The sequence below is a fragment of the Sarcophilus harrisii genome, chromosome 2 (assembly GCF_902635505.1).
Source record: "Sarcophilus harrisii chromosome 2, mSarHar1.11, whole genome shotgun sequence".
Lineage (NCBI taxonomy): Eukaryota > Metazoa > Chordata > Mammalia > Dasyuromorphia > Dasyuridae > Sarcophilus > Sarcophilus harrisii.
In genome coordinates, this window is record NC_045427.1 from 534,087,435 (window position 1) to 534,108,969 (window position 21,535).

General features: G+C 33.2%; 1 protein-coding gene across 1 annotated transcript; it reads right to left on the bottom strand.

Moving 5' to 3' along the window:
* Positions 1-2,088: 2,088 nt before the first annotated feature.
* ARRDC4 (arrestin domain containing 4) lies at positions 2,089-21,443 on the bottom strand. Its single transcript, XM_031955526.1, has 8 exons — positions 20,947-21,443; positions 13,719-13,785; positions 12,867-13,014; positions 10,133-10,235; positions 8,939-9,195; positions 8,273-8,435; positions 5,232-5,386; positions 2,089-4,844 (listed from the first exon to the last, which is right to left on the bottom strand). The coding sequence occupies exons 1-8, from the start codon at positions 21,257-21,259 to the stop codon at positions 4,788-4,790; spliced, it is 1,263 nt and encodes a 420-aa protein (XP_031811386.1). The 5' UTR covers positions 21,260-21,443; the 3' UTR covers positions 2,089-4,787.
* Between the last annotated feature and the right edge of the window lie 92 nt (positions 21,444-21,535).

Consider the following 21,535-nt stretch of genomic DNA (forward strand, 5'->3'; position numbering starts at 1 on the left):
TTAACTCTTGACTATAGTGTATTCTTTTTCCCATGATAATATTACTGACCCAACATTACTACAATATATTTTGAGTTTTTTCCAGTTAGAGGTGGTATTATGATACTTAAAGCACCTGTCTTGTCTCCTTCATAATCATTAAGTATTTACAAAACTCTTGTACTGTACTTTAACCACTGAAACTGCTCCAGTAAGTAGAAACCTACAGTACCAGATAGACAATGGTTCCCCAAACCAAACACAGTTCTTTTTAAAGGTTATAGTTAAGAATCTGAATGTAAATATAACATACCTAAACATATATGTTCATATCCTTTAAATATTTAACTAAACATGACATTTAAGTAAAATATTAGGTTTAGGGACAGCTGGGTGACATGGTGCATAGATTAGTAGACCTGGAGTAAAGAAGATTCATCTTCCTGAGTTCAAATCTGGCTTCAGATTTTTACCAGCTGTGTGTCCCTGAGCAAGTCACTTGTTTCCTCATGTGTAAAATGAGATGGAGAAAGAAATGGTAAACCCCTCCTGTATCTTTGCTAAGAAAACCCCAAATGGAATCATGAAGTCAGACAAACTACAATTGAACAAGAAAATCTTAGGTTTATTTAGGTTTTATCTATAGCCTATTTTATTTTCACAGGGTCATAGACTTGGGAGCTAATCTAGTTTAGTCCACTCATTATAGGGAAATTGATCACACAACTAATCAGAACCAAATTGAATATTAGAAATTAAATCTCAAATCCTTGACCAAGGAGCTTTGCATTTCACTATGTTGTCTAACAAAAAAATAAATGCTGGCATTGGCTTGTTTTGGGAGGATGGTGGTACTATGAGAAAATGATAGCAGTCTATTTAATAACCACTATCTAGCTACTTTTCTGAAGATATCCTTATGATGTACAATTATCCTTTTGACATCACAACTTTTCTTATGGCAGTTTTGATGTATCATGGGGTGGGCATAAGAAATTAAATGGGAATTCTTTGAGAATTTTGTAGAAGTCACAGGTATTGGCCAGCAGATAACATGGAGCCTGTGATCAAATAGCCCAAATTTCACAATAAGGTACTGTAAACTACCCACAAGAGGAAAAAAAAAATCAGAATTCTCTAAAATAAAGTGAAGGGTCAAAAATTGTGAATTTTTCAAATTTGGAATAGGGAGGAGACTGCATCTTTCACTGCCATGATGTGGAAAGGATAACTATGAAACTGTAATTAATAAATGTAAATGCTGTAGTTCATAACTCCTGTGATTTGAAAGAAGTTAGATTTTGGCAGCTGGATGGAGAAAAATCTTCAACTGGAAAATTTCTTCTCTTCTAATGAATTCTACTTAAGCATCCAATTAATTCTACATTCTGGCTATCATTTGAATTATCAAGCTAAAATTTTTGCCCAGATTTAAGGATAGAAAACTGTAATTTATTGTGAAACCAGCAATATTTTCAAGTTTGCAGGAAACAAGTTAGGAGTAAATAAGTGTTATGGATATCAAAGCTAAAAACATACATTTTCCTTTTAAAGCAAAAAATATTTTTACATAACTGGATGATCTTAATTCCTATTAGATTCTCTTTTCAACAAAACTAAAGGAAAGATGAATTAACTACTTTAAGGAACTGAGGGCTAATCATGGACTAGTTAAATTTTCTTAAGAAGAGTACTCTAGAAAAATTATTTCATTAAAATGATTATGGTCGCTATTGATGTTGTCTTAATGTGCTAAAGTGAGATGTGATTCTTTCATAATTTCAAAGTTGTATGATGTCCATTAGCAAGACTCCAAACTACTTCACATAACCGCATAAGTTATAGCACCTAGACTTTTAATTTTTGTACTGTCATATTTTCTGGGTTCTCTAGGACAATACATTAACCATGGGGTTATTAATGTAAAAATACCTTTCTTTGTTTGGTTTTAACAAATGACGAAATTTTACGAGTTTTTTATCTCCAACTACAAACTTTAAACAATATCATATTATTTCATTACTCAAATGCTGAACCTTATATAATCAAAATTATATTCAATTATTAGAAGAGTTTATAAGTTTTTTTGGAAAAAAGGACAAGCAGAGGTCATTATAACATTTTTTTTTATTAACAAAAAGAACCCATAGGGTTCATACTCGAATATAAAATACAATCTTTTTTTTTTTTTTTAAACTGTGGGTTAATATATTGTAAGAGCTTTTCTTTTTTGAATTGAAAAATTATTTCACAGCTCATTTAAGGAAAAACAAAACAAAACAAAAAAACCCTCTTGCTTATTGTGCAAAACAGGAAAGCATTAAGGTTTTTGCCCTGTAAAGATTGCATGTGCCAAGACACATTTTCCACTTTAATTATTATTTTTAAAGCAAACAATTCTAAGGCCACAGAGTTCATTTGCAAAACAAAATAAGAGCCACAGAGATGTGAACACTAAGCACATCCGAGCAGCACATTTAGTCTTCAATGAATATTCTTGGTTGATATTGATATTGAGGTGATATTGTCCAGTGATCTTGAGGTAAATGTCCAAAGCCAATAACAACCTTTATGATTTTCTAAATTGGACAAATATCTTTCTTAATGTGAATATTTTATGGTCTTACACTATACAATAAGTTAAAGTCAGCTGTATCAAATACAAGTAAATTAGGCAATTGCATTTATTTTTCCACTATGTTTTTCTTGTGCTTTAAAGTCACTGTCTACTGATGATACATGCATTACATGATTTTATTCTTTTTATAGTGTCAAAACAATAAGTTTGAATAAATGCTTAATTCTGTCAAGTGAATCCAAAGAACCAATTTAACTGTACTTGGGAGTTTGATTTGGAATATTTCTCAACCAAACAGTAATTGTTTTGGCATTATAGAAAAACTCAATCTTTTTTTTATAAGCATGCAAATTACCAATTTTCAAAACAAGGACTAATTGAAGATGCGATTTTCCTAAAATATTAATAACTCAAAAGTTGCATAATTTAGATAGTTAACAATTCAAGTAGCACAATTTTATACTGTGACTTTAAACAGTGGCTTAAAAGAAGTGCTTATAAAATTCAAATAATTGAGAGGATAATTGAGAGGTATGTTCTGAACAAAGAAAAAATATATATGATATGAATAGAAAAATCCCTGCGTATTAATGATTATGATTTTTAAATAGAAAATAATTTAAACTTTATTAAGTTTCTATTTTAATTGTAGTTAATGATTATGGAAAGCACCAAGGTCTTGAGTCAAAACCCTTATGACATAGAAAACAAACACTCTGTTACTTAAAATTTAAATCTAACACCTGATATACCAGAAAAATAAATGATAGAAGTCCTATACCTTTCTGAAATTTAGTACCTGATCATCAATTTGCCATACCAAAGTGTACTTCAACTACAAAGATTCTTAACTTTGATAATGAGGGTAATGGGGGGAGAGGGGATCTGCATGAACTTTTAGCAGCAACACAAGTTATGATGATTTGAATATCCTGAGGTTAAGGGACATAATAAAATATTGTACCAAATTTAAAAAAAAAGGCAGTTTAGGTAGAATTACTGAAGAATGGGAACATTAGAAAAATAGTCACTGCCATTCTGATGTAGAGTTTAAGCTTTTTTTCAGAGAGGATTTCTTCCTCTTCTCGGGAAAGTATGGCATTTACTATTACTTTCTTGCTTATATCTAACTATATGTATGTATTTACATATATGTTTTTACATATTATGCATTTATATACATATTAACCTTCATTTTACTCTAGTCTTTAAATAGTTTAATAGTCCATTTCAAAATATAGAATCTGATACTGTAAATAATAGAAGCTTCATTACAACTTTTGGCTTCAGGTGTATAACCTCTCAGCAGGTAACTACAACTCCTAAAGAGGTAGTTTTAAGAAAAACTGTTGAATATAAATCAAATCTACAAGAAACTCCTAAAGTTCCTTGCTATGCCTTTAGTTACAGAAATATAAAACAAGAAAAACCCTAAATCCACCATGTTAGTTTGAGAAAACCAGTAAGAAAACTAAAACATCAGGATAGCAAAGTATGCTGAAGACATTCAAAATTTGAATTATATTCTATATTCCCTTTGAATTCTAAAATCAATCCACTCCTATCCTCAGAATAATTTTTAGTTTCATAATACTGTATAAATAAATTACTACTTATGAACTGCATTTTCAAATAACATGGGCGAAATTAAATTGTACTACTTCATTTGGTCTAATTAACATGATGATGAATAAAAAAAAAATAACCCTTTTCAGCATATAAAACAAGAAAGCCTTGAACTGGTAGAGAAGGTTCTTTTAAATTTTATATTCAATCATTTTCTGCTTATATATATCCTTTTCCTTGTTTATTATCTACAAAAGACAGTTGCTGATTTATTATTTATAGAAACCCAAAAATTTTAGATTGTGTAAAAGTGAAATGAAAACAATCTCTTAAAACATTCATCTTATGTGTCCATTATGTATATAGCACTTTCTTTGTGGTCTCCTCAAATATTCTTTTCCTTAACTTACTCCACCTTCATCTGTACATACAGTTCCATTCAGTTGATATTCATATGGTCAATCCCATTATTTAAAGGGCCCTCTTGCAAACTTGTCCATATCAAGTGTCCACTTTTTCCATCTTCTACATTCTTTAGCTTTTATGTTCAAAACTGATTACTGAAAGCTAAGTTTCCCTACTTCTATAGCCCTTCCCAACAAAGGCAGCAGGAAAGATTTCATGATCTAATCTGATCATGACTGCACAGCAGTTTTTGAAATAGTCATAGCATAAATGAAACAATTTGGGTCTCTTCTATATCACCAGGATGTGGATCAACCTGAAGAAGAAAAGATGTAATAAGATTTTTAACATCTGATTTTAGAACAATTTTGTAGTTTATGTATATTTATATCAGTGTATCAGTGGCTAGTTAACTGAGGTGCTTTAAATCTGGAACCAAAGTCTTGAATACAATATGCCCACGAGGGAAACTTTTTTTAAAAAAAAGGTCAGACTAACTTTAGTTAACCTTAATCATCTTAAATACATATTATTGCCCATAAGGAAATAGTACAAGACAATGTAAATTTATATCAAGGCACTATCACTATCAGAAAATCTTTTAAATGATCTCTTAATGATAGGTCTACTACATTAATATTTATGAAGGATAATATGTTTATTATTTGAGAATGAGAAACTGACTGAAACAAGTATACGTTACCTCTGAATAAAGAGGTGGAGGCTGAAATCGGAATTCTTGTATATAAGCAAAAAGAGGGCAGCATATTTCTTCCTGACAATCAGTTGGCTGAGGGTAGGGAGGAATGTGTCTAGAAAATTCTTCTTCTGATACCACATCAGCGTAATTTGGTGGTGCTGCAATAGAAAAGTACCCAAATCTAAAAATTAAATAACTAATTACATGTATGATTTCTATGCTCCCATGAAAGCAGTCTATACATAGTTAACTACTGCCCATTCCATTCAACATTTATTATATACTATTAAATTTCCTTGCTGTGCACCTTTAGTTACAGATTTATACAAGGAAAATTCTAAATATACCATATTAGTTTGAAAAAAAAATTAAGAAAATTAAAACTCCAGGAAAAAAGTATACTGAATCATCCATAATTTGACTTGTATGCTTTTTGAATTCAAAGTCGCTTTTTTTCCTTTTTCTTGGTAGCAATTTTTAGTTTCATAATACTGTACAAATTACTATCAATAAAATGAATCTTCAAATATATTGGATAGAATAATATTTTGTGCAATGCACTGTTCTTTAATTAATAAGATCTTAGTGCCAGGAGTAAACCAAGAAACTTAACAGACTATTTTTTTTAGCTAAGATTACTTTGAACATGTTAAAAAATAAGTGATTTTTCGCCAAATTTCTCCCAATATTCTTCTCTATTTCCTCTTAGAGTGTGATGCCATATAATAAAGTAGTTTTTAAAAGGAGAAAAAAAAATCAGCAAAACATTAACATACAGAAAAAAACTGCACAAAATATATGCAATATATACCACATTTATGGACTTCTATAAAAGAGTTCGGGTGGGGGGGGGGGGGAAGCCGGGGTATGTCCTCATTTTTTCTATCCTAAGACATGGTGCCTTTCTTCTAGGCCTCCCAATAGTATGAGCCTAACAGCATAATCTTTTGGGTGACAATATTGATATAATTCTGAACTGCTTTCCAAATAAATTAACTGATTCACAGCTCCAACAATGCACTAATATAACTATTTCTCCACATCATTTGCAACACTGACTATTCTTTTTCATTACCTTTGCCACTTGAAGGGCATGAGGAAATACCTCAAAGTTTTAAATTGAAATTCTCTTATTATTGGAGTATTCTTTCACAGATTATTAATAGTTTGTAGTTCCTTTAGGAACTCTTTGTTCAAGGCCTTTGACCATTTACTTTTTGTGGAACAACTTCTGGATTTCTAATTTTGAATATCCCCTCCCCCCTTAAACTGAGTCTTGAGATTTCACAGCTATAGCAACCTGCCAGGGAAGAAATTCTCCTACTAGTGCAAAATATATTTTCTCTGTTGCCAATAAATTCACAAGGTTTCAGAAAACTCTTAACATTAAGTGATTTGCCCATGATCACACAGTGAGGGGCATTATATACATAATTTTAGACTTTTAACAATAACTTTCTCAAGCATGGTCAAATTATATATTCTGTCTTTAAAAAATAAAGGGAACATCTATATTACGTGAAAGTATCTTTATATTACTATTGTTTTATATCATTAATAGCATTTGGCTGGGATTTGTATGCTTTATTTCAGATTTGTCACTTATTAGCTGTCTAAAGACAAGGAATTTGATTATTCCAGAAAGCTGTAAGATTGGATAATTAAATCAAGTACCTCTTTTAGTTTCGATTTCCTTATAGAGGAAAATAAAGAAAGTGCTTCTTGTATTATTTCTCAAGAATGGTTTTGTCGATCCAGTTTTAAAAGTACTTCTTTAGAGAAATATGCTATAATTATTATAAAAATCACAGAGCCTTAGTTGGAAGAAACATCTTTACTTGTACAGGAAAATGGTTTACTGATCTATTAGAAACTGATTCTGTCCTAAGGCAACCTATTCTACTTTTGAGCAGCTCTATTTGTCAAGATGTCTTTTTCTTGTAATGAATCAAACTATGTAATATCTATTTGCTTAAGGTTCCCTTTTGGTGCTAACCAAAACAAAAATTCCTTTAGATAACCCTTTACTTACTTGAAGAGAGATGTCACTTTTCTTATTAAGCTTTTCTCAAGTTAAAAATAGCTTCTTCTCTTTTGTTCAATTCTCATAGGGCATGGTTTCAGTGCTTTTATTATTCTAGTTATCCTTTCTAGATATTGTCAATGTTCTTTTTAAATATGTCAACCAAAACTGAAGATAATACTCCAGACATGATGTGATTAGGGAGAGTAAAGTGAGACTAACCATTCTACTCCTGATTCTTTTAAGGTAGCCAATGCTCTCATTAACTTTAGATTCAATAAGAACTTATAGTCTTTATAGTAAGAAGTAATTTCTAACTATGTCTCCCCAATCCTATTCAATCCAATCTAATAAATATTAAGTACCTAATCAAAAGGTACTGTGTATATCACAAGACAAAATGAAAACTTCCCCTGACCTCAAAGTACTTACATTCTCTCGAAGGAACACAATACATAAACAGATAATTTGAGGATAATGAGAGAACATTCATAACAATAGGAATGAAGAAAAGCTTCCCATCCATCACTTAAGGTATAAAAATCCTACCAGTAGGTTACTATCTTGGATGATCCAGGCAAGAGGTGATGGCGGCCTAAACTATTGTGGTGGCCATGTAAATGAAGAAAAGGTGTGAAACAATATACAGGACAATTCCTAAATTGTGAAATTCAATGACTAAGAAACTGGGTGGAGGAAAGAGCTACAAGGAAGATAAACTATTATGCTTAGGAAATGCTGCATTTGAAATACCTATGTCTAATAGGAATAAGATCTGGTTTTGAAACTTTAGTCCTATTGCTTAGTATCTGTGTGATCATTTTACAAGTTAGAGAGGTTGAACTGGATGACCACCTCTAAGGTTCGTGAAACTTTGAATTCTAATACAATAACCCTATCAAGAAGGGAAATGAGCATAGACTGTTACACTCTGTCCTGAGGATACCTCTAAATGCCTGCCATCTCTGAAAGTATGATTCTAACTTTTTAAAATTACAGAATTAATAAATACAGTAATTACCTTCAGGATGTTCTGGCAGCGTCAATGTTAACCAGCTCATGTCCACACCAAAATGACTAACAACACTAGAGTTTCTACTCCCAAAACCATTGTATGGAATAGTTCCAATTACCAGTGGCAACTCTAGCATCAACTTTTTAGCACCAGGAATGTGAATATATACCTATATGCCAGAAATTTAAAACAAAATATGCAACAAAGTTAGGTCAGAAATCATGATCAATATCAATATAAATTTACTCTTCTAAAACAATTTACTTTTGCATTTTTTTTAAATATGAAACGTGATGTCAAAGTTACAGAACCCCAAATTTTCAGGACAAGCAACATAAGAAGGAAGTGTGATAGATGTATCATTAGAAAGGCTTAAGGTTTCAATTTTGTTATGGGTTTTATGGTTAATACAAAAAGTATCAACTGAGATATATTAGTTTTCCACATGCTTAATTAGTACCTCATCCTTCTTTCTACTTTGCCTATAATATCTGTGAACACCTAATAGTAAAATTCAAACTTGCATAATACTCTATAATTTTGCTATAAAATTGGAATAAAATTAAACTTTCTTCTGCACAGGTATTAATTTCTGGACAAATATACATTAATATAACCTCATTTATTACTTTAGTCTATGTATTTTAATTTTCACTAAAAACTTATACGTACAGCTAAGGAATAATCTACTCTGATAATACAGCAATCAAGGATGGATGGTATAACAGGTGGAATTTTCAAAGTCTTGCCATTCCATGTATCTGTGCTTCCAGAAGCGATATGATTTCCTCGAACATTGGCAACCATTTGACGAAAAGTCTTAGTTTTTCCACTGGCCAAATAAGTCTGGGTTTGAAAAATGGCAGCTTTGGGAACAATTAGACGAGATGAACAATTTTCAATTTCTGCATAGATTGGTATGGCTTCACCTAATAGAAGGCAATAACAAAATGCAAATTATTGACATAACTGTTATTTCACAGAAATAGCCCAACACTAATATATGATAAGTACTTGACTATTAATTTATTATTAATGATCAATATGAATTAAACACTGGCCTTAATTATTCAATATCACCCTTAAAAATGAAGAAAATAAGGCATTAAACTAAAATTGCAAATCTAAGGCAACTGGAAAGCTCACTGTTTTGATTTTACTGCTATTGTGTAGTTACAAAGTTGTTTAATTATTAACATCTTTACTTGAATACAAATACAGGATTCAGTTCTATCATTAATGTATTATAAAACATCACCAATTTTATTCAATAGTGTCTAAGAAATAAAAATGTTGTTAAAATACGAGTCCTTATCCTAAGTTATTTCAAAAGTATAAAAAGTAGAAGGATCTTTAAACTTAACACTACAAAAAAAAAAAAAGATAAAAAGGAAGAGTCACAGGAAAAAGAAGTAATACCACCAAATTGTTTATAGAGTCCAACATTCAAGATGTAATACTCATATAACAAAAACATATGAACAACATGGATAATAATATTTAAATTAAAGTGAATTTAATTTAGGTATTGAAATATATGATTATATATTTTCTTGGCAATTAAGATTATTTCAGAATAATTAAGTCTGACTTTTTGTGACTAAACTTTACTGGAGCCCATTCATGCATTTACAAAATAAAGGTGTCATTAATAGTGTTTTATACAGGCATGAAAAACTACACAAATAGTACTGATACCAGCATGTATCAGATCTTTTCTTTAATTTCCTTAATAATGGAAATTAATAATGGAATTGTTCTAAATTGTTATTCCATCTTTTTAAAACTATTTCTAAGTTAATTAAATGCTGATTAGTTTTCTACCTGGACATTTAAAAGATGAAAAAAAAATTTTTTTTTCCTTACCATTACAATATCCCTTTCTCTCAATTTTGGCACTCAATGAGACTGGGCCAGAAGTGAAAAACCAACAGCCAACCATTTTCTCATGACTTTTCAATACAGGTGTCTTAATGTAAAATACAAGAATTTTCATTAAAAACAACAGAAGACAATTTTCCTAAAAATGCACAACACTTACTAAAAAACTCACATTTATGTTCACTTGTAATATGGACTATGATATAATAAGTAGGACATAAGATCTATTTAATATATTTTCATGGACATAGTACTGATCCTGTGTTCTAAGATTATGTTCGTGAGCATAAATCTTGCCAATTCCTACCAAGATGGAAAGGCCAGTGACAGCAAATATATTTGTGTGGTCTAAAGATATCACCAGGAGAATGGCTAAAGGAATCCAGAAAGATAATCTACAAATTGAAGAGATTGAAATCTTCTCTGGTGAAAGATGTATCCAAATCAATTAAATCATGTTTCTTCTGAAACATTTAAATGACAGCTAAAAAAACTAGTTAATTCACCACAAGTTCTCTTTTTGTTTTGTTCCTTTCATCTTTTATGCTATAACCTGCTTAAGATATATGTAGTACATGATAATATGCAGTAGTACAATCATACTCTGCTGGATCTTATTTCCTTTCTTGAAAAATAAGATGAGAATATCCACCCCATTTCTCAACTGAATGTTAAGATTCATATATATTAATATAATGGCAATCACTCTATGCAAGCATTTATTCTGTGAACATAATTTTTAGTAACCATACAATATTTAAAAAGTCTATTTGGGTAAACAACCTATTAACTTAAAGGATAATTAATTTAAAAATAGTTCATAAACAAAAATAACCTTAAGACTTTGTCAACATATGAGGATGAGTGAGGAGAACAAGATGTAATAACATGCAATGGAATTCTCAGACATTTGGGCATTATCAATTTTTAGCTGAGAAATATGAAATCATAGGCTTTCCTTTCTTAACTAAAATTGTCTTATCAATTATGCAGTAATATAAATAGCATAATGAGTTTTGAGGGTCTAAACACATTATTATTTTCTGTAATAATCAGGAAGCTATGGCACTAGACACTGCCATCAATTTACAAAGGTACTACAGCTAAGCTTTATTGTTAAATAAAAAGATGGTTTCTTTTAAGATGTTTGTAGCCAAAGTGATGGAGTGAGACATGTAAAGAGTATCTGTCATTTTTTTTCCTATTATTTATCAAACGGATTGTAAAGCATTAGTTCTTAATTTTTTTTGGGGGGGGAGGGGTTCTGGGATACCCCCTCCACACTTGCCTTTATCAGTCTTGTGAAATTTGGGTTCCTTTTCAGAATGTTTTTAAATATATAAAATACAAAGATTACAAAGGAAATGAAACACAGAGAAATACAGTAATGTGGCTCTAGCACATCATTAAGATTTCTACATATGCTCATTTCTCTTTCCTCTCTCCCTCACCCAATTAAAAAAAAAAAGTTCACATACCCAGGTTAAGAATCCTTCCTTGAAACTATTTATGTAAAATTTCCATTAAGGGGTTATTAAAGTTAATAAAATATATTTCTCACTTATAAGAAAACTGTACAGTTAGTACACTGAAGTCAAGGATATGTGATTTTAAATAATCAGATTGTCTTATTACTAGTCTGCTACCTCTGATTATTTTGTGATCTATGTAGACTGCAGTATGATCAAGGGAAATCATATCTTTAGTAAAGCATCTCACAGTGACTGATTGGCTCTGCTATCGACTAGTTCATCGTATATAACAAAAAGAGTCTTACAACTACCTAAAAATTATCAAGACAAGCTTTATATTTACTTTTATAGTGACTGCATATCAAATCTTAACTTCTTTTCCTCATCTTTAAATTAACAGAATCCCTAAGAGTAGTAAAATAATCTTGATACTAAAAATACATCATAGTCACATCATGATAGAAAGTTTAAATTATCTAGCATTTTCTATGAAGTAAAAAAAAAATCATTCATTCATATTTAAATGTAGAACCATTAGGTCCTACTAGCTATCATGAAAGTGCAAGGTATAATTTTATATTATTTTGATAATATGGGTTTAGATAAAAGAATCTAGCTCATTAGCTCCCATCTTGCCCATTCTGTTGTTACTTATAGTCTGATCTTCCTTATCATTCTACAGTATTTCTAGTGATTATTAGAAGTTCAATGCTTTAATGTGGCCAAATCTGTCATAAGGAAATGATAACTGAAAGGCTCTCTGCAGCAGCTGTGTGCACTTACTTAATGTTAGAAAATGACATGCAAAATGGAAGGATACACAGCATAATGGCCAGAGCTTAAATAACAGGCTAAGCATGATTAATACTCTACTATAATTACTGTTTCTCAACCTACTATTATTGAAGAGCTTAGGACACTACAGCCCTATGAATATAGTTGCTCTGATAAAAGTAACTACTTTATGCTTGTGCATTATTATTATTAAGCTTTATTAATGCATTTCAAGCTTGCATAACTTTCTGGCAAAAGAAATTCTGAACAGCAAGGATATAATCAATAGTATTAACACATTTACACAAATCATAATTTGCCCGGCCTACGATCATCTATTTATGGTGAATGCTTATGGGTTACAAAATTACACTCTTTAAATAGTCAGAAAGTGACAGGTCATATCGTCAACAAATTGGCTAAATCTTAGTTTAAAATATTTTGTGTAGTTATAATTAAAAAAAATTTCTTACTAATAAAGCTGGTGTGTTGACATCAATATGACTAATAACCTGGAGTTCTCTTTTTATACTTTGGTCGGGTACCACAGGCCGTTCCAAGATTGCTCTCACAGAGTATTGAATACTGCCATATTTTCCAGTGAATGATGTTACCAAAGGCCTGAAATAAACACCACACATTATAGTTTGATAAATATTAAAAAGTAATTGAAGAGTAACATAATTATAAAGAATTGGTGGTTATAAAACAATTATAGAAATAGAAAATTTCACCAAAGAAAAAGACATATGAGACAATATATCAAAGTTCATGGGATGCAGCTAAAACAATACTGAGAAATTTTATAGCTCTAAACACTTTCATAAATAAGAGATAAAACTAATAAATTTGTTGGACATGGAATTAATTTACAAGTTTGTTTTACATGAGGCTGATGGGTGGGAGATGCAAGGGCGTGGGGTAATGGCATCAGCAGAGAGAAGATGCAGGGCTATCTGGACATGCCAGTTCATCTTTACTGGGAAAACCAGAGTGTGGCCTGATGTATACTGTTTATGCACAATAGTCTTAAGAAGACTGGCTGGACAAATGAAAGATCATAAATGATCATATAACTAGTAGGTATTAGAAGAACTCAAAAGTGGGTTTTCTGGACTCCATGGCAATTTTCTTATCTTACATTAAATATAAAATAATCTTTAATAATATTGCTTTGTCAGTATATTTTCACTTCTGAGAAAAAGCAAACAGAAAATGTTTATTTGATGAATAAAAGTGTAAAATGTAAGAGACAAAGATTCTTGCTAGCTATCGTCTAATTATTTTAAAGGGAAAGAACCAAAATTTAGATAGGCTTTACTTACTCAGATGGGAGTTGAAAGCTAAATGGAAATTCATGTTTTCCAGGTTGTAATAAAATGATGCCTTCACCTATAAAAATTATTTAAAAATTAGATATTTATTTTTATAGATATTTTAAGTCATTCTAATATAAAATCAACAAATTTTCTTGTTACAAACAAGTTCTGCTTCCTTTGAAATTTCTTTTGCTACTAAAGACAAAAAGTTTATTAACCTGAGAAAGTAAAAATTTTACCTTTTTATGAGATATAAAATGCATATAACAAGCAAACACTGAGCTGTTACTACCCTATTAAATTTAATATATAAATATACCTTAAAAAGACACTAAACTACATATAAAATCAGTTTCTAATATAACGTCTTTTTAAAGTTTTTTTTTTAAACGAAACATCTGTTAAAATTCTATCTGAAAACTGAAGGTAGTAAAGAAATACTTTTTCATTATTAATTTTTTTCTTAAATGCACAAGGAGGTACACACATGACAATTTTAGTTGTAAGTCAATAAGTTAATGAAAATAAATTCTTGCTTTGTTTACTCTGTGAATTCTTTGGAAAACTTGGGGAGTAAAGAAATAGTGAGTATTACATGGTAATCTTTCCCCAAAATATATACATATATATGATTTTATATATAATAAGATAATTATATATATAAAACATATAATAAAATAATATATATTATTTTAGAACTTAGAAACAATCTTAGAGATCACCTAGTCCAATTCCTGTATTCAAGAAATGAAGAAACTGAAACCTAGAAGTGTGTTACTCATCTTACACAGTTGGTTCATGGTAGAACTCAGCTGGACCTCACTTTCAGGTGTATATCTCCTTTAGGATATTATATTGTCTTCCAAATGGTATTCAGGTTCTTTTATATGGATGCTTTAGCTTAGTTACTAAGAAGTGAGAGCTGACAGTAAGAAGGCCATATTCATTTTGTAGGTAAGCAAACAACTAAAATTTAGATATTCCCTTCTGGCTAGTTACCTTTTCTTTTAGTTCATGAACGAGAGAATGCACTTTTTCCCACTCTAGGCAGCTGTCTCATAAATGTATTTTATTCTCTAAAAGGAAGACAAGGTCAGACCAGAAAATATGAATGATTTATGTAACTTCCACCACAAATGTAAAACATCTCTTTTTATTTATTCAAGGCTTATTATGTGCTAGGTATTATGCTATATGCTGGGGGCTCTAAAGATAAGAGTGAAAGAGTACCTTCTTTCTAAGAAGAAAGGAATTATAATAGGGAAAAAATATGAACACAAAAGCAAAGATAAAAGGTAAATTTGGGAATAGAGGTATTAGCAGTTGTTGGGGGCCCAAAAAATTCTTTTGAAAAAGATACTGCTCAGGCATGATCCCAGGAAATCAGATACCAGGAAATAAATGTAAAAAGGGAGTACATTCTAGGCCTGGGGAAATCCTGTCCAAAGGCATGGAGATATAATTTAGAATATAGTGAGGATTAAGACAATCAATTGGCTGAATTATAGAGCACATGGGAAAAAATACATCATCTAATAAGGCTGACAAGATAGTATGGAGTCAGGTTGCAAATAGGCTTAAATGTCAAAGGAGCCTATATTTCATCTTAGAAGAAATAAGGGGCCAATGGAATTTACTGACTAGAGCAAGGATTCATAAACTCTTCCCACTCGTTAGCCCTTTTTGTCTGAGAAATTTTTATGCAACCCTGGATATATATATTTAAAATATATACACAAAAACATTTATTGATGATAAATCATAATTTTGTGATTCTCACATTCAGTTATGCAACCCCATTTTGCGTGGTGACCCAAAGTTTAAGAAGCTTTGAACTAAGGGAATGACCTTAGACCTATGTGTTAGGAAAATCACTCTAGTAGCTATGTGGATGATGGAAAACACTGGGAAGAGATTTGAAAGGGGACTCTTCCCCAAAAAACAAACAATGAATTATTCCAGGTGGAGAGATCATGAAAGCCTGAACTAGAATAGTAATAAAGAAGACAGAAGGGTCATGAGAAATATTATGGAGGTAGGATCAACATGATTTGGTAACTGATTGGATATGCAGGTTAAGAGAGAATAACAACATTGATTGCTGTAAACATGAATAGCTAAATATGCTAAGAGAAATAGGGAGATTCAGAAGAGGAGGTAGGCTTTGGGGAGAAAGTTTTGTTCATATTGAATTTGGGGTATGTACAGGAAATCCAGTTTGATATTTCCAAGAAGCAGTCAGTGATAATAGAAACAAAATTCAGAAAGAGACTTACAGATATATTTAAAGATGTGGAAGTCAATTTTAAGAGATAATTAAACTCAAGAAAATTGATGAAGTCAACAAATAAAACAGAGAGAAAAAGAGTAAAAGGCCCACAGCAAAGATTCCAGTTTATATGAACAACAGAATTGGTGGTCAACCAATTCATTTAAATAAACAAATATTTATTGGTTATCTATAATGTGCCAAACATTGTGTTCAACACTAGGTATACAACAAAAACAAAAAATCCCTGTTCTCAGGGAGCTTAAATTCTTCTAGGTACACAAGGTAAATATAAAGTAATTTCTTTGAGGAACAGTTCTAACAATTGTGGAGATAGGAAAAATCTCTAGAAGAAAAGACACTTGAGTACAGCTTTGAAATCAGCTAGGCAAAATGAGGCAGGAAGACATAAATGACAGTCTATGAAAAGGTAGAAAGGTAAAATGGAATGTCATGTACTAGGTACAGGAAAGGGAATGGTTTGGCAAATATGCAAAAGAAAATATCAAATCACTTCCAAAATATAGGTTGGAGTAAATTATGAAGGATTTCTAACACCAAAGAAAAATGAATTAATATTTTTGTCTGGAGACTATAGGAAGCCAATGAGGATTCTTGAGCAGGTGAGTGATACAGATAAAACTGCTTTGGGGAGAGAAATTTTAAAACTGTTTGGAAAATGAAGAAAATGAAGGCAGGGAGAATTATTAAAAAAAACTGCAATAGTCCAGGTGAAAGGTGATGAAGCCCTAAACTGCACTGTGGGTAAAGAAAGGGACAGATAAGAGGTGGCACTGAAATACAATGTGGCACCTGACTTAATAAGGGGTAGGGAGAGAGGCAAGGGTGTTCATATGTAAATATGAAGAGGTGAGGAAGTTTTTGATTGGAGGAATAGTGGCACCCTCCATAGAAATAATAGGGAAGTTAAGATCTATTGTTTTTTTTTTTTTTTTTTTTGGGGGGGGAAGAATAGTATGAGGGCAGATGTCAGAAGGGAGAATATGAGCTACACATGCTGAGTAGGTTAGTTAGTTGGTAATGTGAGGCAAGCTTTTGAGAAAAATATGGGAAATTTGGTAGTCATCTACAATAGAGAATATGACTGAACATCCTGGACTTGAGACCACAAAGAGAGAAAGTAGATAGACAAAAGAGGAATCAGGATAGAATCCTGGAATATTTTTACACTTAGAAGGCATGTAGAATGATAATTTTACATGGAAGACTAAGAGGCAAGAGATAAATGGAAGAACTAAGAGCAGTTTCACCTTCTCAGTCTTCCTCATAGGACTATCCAATAATCTATGCCCCAACATCCAATATGCCAAAGGATATGGGGTCTTATTCATGCTGAAAGTTCCCTCCAACAACAACAGACTTCAATGAATCCATGTCTTCTCATCCTTTATGACCTTTTTCCATGGATTCCTATAATGTCATCACAGTGGGTCTCCAACATGTTGGAATTCTTCTTCCCATCTCTTGATATTGTATAAAGATCAATGGAAAGCAGGTTGTCCATCCATTTTCTCTTACTGTCATTATATGATTGGCTATTTTTGTTATTTTTCTAATAGACTTCCCATCACTCCTTCCCTTCACCCTCAATAATTTCTTTGCTATACAATAAATTTCAGTTCATTCCACTCCTGTGGCATGCCTCTCTGTTGACCTTTAAGAGATTCTCAACTTTAATTATTTAATGGTTCTCAGTGATTCATTGTCATACAACTTCATAAAAATGTAACAAATGGAGGTCTTTTTAAAAGGGTTTTTGTTTCATGGAGGAGTTTAGAACTATTACAAGAATTATGCAGGTTTTTTGAAAGCAAGTTCTATCTTTTTTTTCTTTTCTTTCTTTCTTTTTCTTTTTTTCTTTTTTTTTTTTTTTTTTACTATTTTTGTTGAATTTGGAGTCAAGCTCATTATCCATTTCTAATTTCTACCTTAAATAAGTGTATCAATGGATAAATTCTATTGGTTATCTCTACAACTGTTTATATTTGAACAAATAAGTATTCTTTTTTTGGTTTTTCTAGTATAGTTGACTGAAAAATTCTAAGAAATCATGGCTCTCATTCAGGAGGTATTAAAATGTCTTGGGCCTTGATAAAATCGATGCAATGTCATCTTTAAATAGGATTATCTAGAGGACTCATCACTATATAGAATAGCTTTAATGCATTAGAGGTTCTGGAATAAAACTCCATGACAATGGTGGATGCCTTCAACAAATACAGTGAATGAATACTTTTAAAAGGTAACCCTGTTTCAAGTTATACACACTCACCCTTGTTGATAGAGATATCATAAGTTACTATCTTAAGAGTACAGATATTAAAGAGATATAAGCACACAATATTCTTTAACATCATTATATGCTTAAAAAGCATCTTGCAATGTAAAAAACTTTTACAGATAGAGAAGTTATTTCACCAACCTGACAAAGTCTTAAGTACCACAGGAAAACTCCTGCAACACAGGACTGAGCTATTGAACTACAACACATATCTGATTTTAATGACACTTTCTTTGCACTGAAAACTGAAATTATGTGATATGCATTTTGAAACAAGACTCAAACTGTTTAAAAATACAATTAGGAAAAACAATGTAAAGGGAAATATAAAATGGTTGCAATAATTTTAATGAAACTACTTTCTATTCAAATGTTTATAGTTTCACATCTTCAACAATTAATCAATTTATGAATTGTGCTCATTGCTTATCTAATTAAAGTTTTCTGCTTTGATCAAAGGCATTTACATAGAGATGTTTGCTAAGCAACACACAAATGTTTGCCAAGCCTGACTCCCTGGTATGAAATATGACAGGGAATGAAATTATATTTGCATTTCCCTAAGGTTAAATAGAGCTGAAGCTCTGTCTTCAACAACAATTTATTTTTGCATCTCCCCCAGTGTTTCCACATAATAGAGGCTTAATACATGTTTAATGAATTGAATCAAATAACAGGATTGTCAAGAGCTTTCTTACCCTAGCAATTAAGTTGCTAAAAATTCTGATTTTATTATTTCAATATGTAAAGATAACCTTAAAGTTATGAATAACTTTAGGGTACTTTATCAAAAAGTAGAAATAAGAAAGAGGCAAGATTCATTTCAATAAGGAAAAATGCTCTAACAATTAAAATAATCCAAAAATGTAATCCACTCCCTTTGAGAAGTGTAGCTCTCATCCTGAGATATATGGATGAAGCAACAAATTCATCTGTAGAGGATGACATAGATGAAACTCATATTTGGGTACAGCTTTTTAACTAGATGATCTCTTGAGCTATCTTTCTTGCTCTCAGATCATTTTATTACCCATATAATGAGATCAAGAATCCAAAGGAATAGCATTAATAATCATTGCTCATATTTACACAGCTTAAAAAGTTTGGTTAAATTTTCAGATTAAACCAATGTTCATATTTTATATGTACACTGTTTATAAAAATTACATTTTAAAAAATATCCAATAAAATTCAGTGTAAAGGTAATTTTAAGGCTTTATTTGCAATAAACAAAAATTGTAATTTGAGCTATCAGTTCTATCTGGAGCGTCCTTCCAAAGCCAGATATCATGGTGTGTTAAAGTGCTTTGGAATCAAAATAACTGAATTTAAATCCTGACTTTAATACTCTTTATTACAATAGGTAAAAACACTGTTATTGATCCTGGTCTCAGTTTCTTCTTATGTAAAAGTTGAGGCGTGCTAGATAATCTTTCAGGTACCAAAGAAATCTAATTCTAGGGTTCTCACTCTTTTTAGTGAAGTTATTTGGCCAAGATTACAAGTCAAGGCTTCTATATTTTCTGTTCAAAGCCTTTAAGTAGTCTCCATCACAAATACCTTTACTAATATTTTCTGATCTTTGCTGGCTTCTAAATAGGTCCTTCGGATCTTACTTAACCTTTGTTTATAACTTTCCTTTTGAACTCAATATTCTAGGTGGTGTTTGTTCCATCTCAGTGACTCCTCCCTAACTCCTTCACAACGCTCCCCTTTTAATTATACATTCCTTATCACTCCTTCCAAAACTCTCCCCACATCATTCTTCCCAGCCTTTTCCTTTACTCTTTTCTATTTTACTACCTGGTAACCTTCACATTTCCTCCCCTGTCTAATCACTCTTAATTGAAAGCCTTTAAAATACTTGAAGATTTCTATCAAGTGCTACCCCAGTTGTTTTTTTCCTCCCCAGACTTGCTTTGGTTCTTTTATCCCGCTGGTCATTATCCATCAATGAATTTGGTGACATTCGGTTCCCTTTCTGGTCCTTTACCCTCTACCTTTCCTCTAGCACTCCTGCCTCACCAAAGATTCTCTAAATGGGCCTCCAGTAAGAGTTGATTGATGGCCTCTGTTTCCCATCTCCAGGACATCCCTTCCACCTCCTCTCACCTCCAGGCCGGACCTCCTTTGCCCAGTTCTCCATCCCCCAATCCTGAATTCCTTATCTTCCTGCCTTGTCCTCCCCATCCTCTCCGACCATTTCTGCCACCGTTCCTTACTCCCACCTCCCCTGCCCCGACAGGCTTCAAGCCCTTTTACCACTCCTTCCTTCCCCCTCCCCCTCCCTGGTTAACTTCCCTCTCTCGCCATCCCCCTCCTCCCCTACCAGGTCGGCCCCATTCCACTTCACTGCCGCTCCTGCCCCTCCCACTCCCCCCAAGTCCCGCCAACTAGGCCTTATTCTTTTTTTTGGCCCCCTCCCCTACTCCCACTCGACCTCTTTCTCCCGGTCACTCCTTCTCCTTGTTGCCCCTCGCCCCCAGCTCTACCTCACTGTTGCCCCCCGCCCCCGCTCCGCGTTTTCCACATTCCCCGAGCGGCCTCTCCCCCCAAACAGCTTAGGTTCGTTCTCCTCTACCCCATCCAACTTTGTCCACACCTTGCCCACTTCCCGGGAGCCCCGCCCCCCTCTGCCCTACGGCCCCGCGCGGGCCCCTCACCTGCAGCTGGCTCCCGGAGGCTCTGGCGGATGTTTAGGTACTCCACCTCCGCTGCCAGCGACCCCGAAGCGTCGAGCCGGTGGTGTCCGGGGCACTGACTCCAGCTGGCCCGGGCCCGGCCCTGGGCCTCCAAGCGGAGCGCTCGGAGGGCCAGCGGCTCAGTGGTCTCCAGTAACACATGGCCAGCCACGGTCTCGCCGCTCGAGTAGCTGCTTTTCTGCTCGTCTTCGAACACGAGCCCCAGACTCTTGACACGGCCCTCGGCCCCGTGCTCTGCAGGGGCAGCTGCGCCCGCGGTGGCTTCACCCCCCATTTCCGTCCCCCCTCACAGGCCACCTGCTTTCCAGCCGCCGCCGCCGCCCCGCGGCGACGCAGAGGTGCGGCTCCTTTCAGGAGTCGCAGCGCGAGTACCTAAAATCCCTCTCAAGAGACTCTACCTCGCCTCCAGGATACCGGGGTCACTAGCTGGTTTCTAGATGAGCGTTCCTGCCGCTTTAACAAAGTCTCTCGAACCCCAGCTGGGACCTGGAAGGTGAGGAAAGAGCCAACCCACGCGCCTTCACATTGGCTGGCCGAGAGGCCCCCTCTC

What these genes read in the sequence shown, in the direction of transcription:
- ARRDC4 (XM_031955526.1), bottom strand. Translation starts at nt 21,259, where the DNA reads ATGGGGGGTGAAGCCACCGCGGGCGCAGCTGCCCCTGCAGAGCACGGG. An exon ending in CCTCCGGGAGCCAGCTGCAG is followed by an intron (nt 13,786 to 20,946) that starts GTGAGGGGCCCG and finishes TAATTTTTATAG; the next exon opens with GTGAAGGCATCATTTTATTA. An exon ending in GAGTAGATTATTCCTTAGCT is followed by an intron (nt 8,436 to 8,938) that starts GTACGTATAAGT and finishes TCTGGCATATAG; the next exon opens with GTATATATTCACATTCCTGG.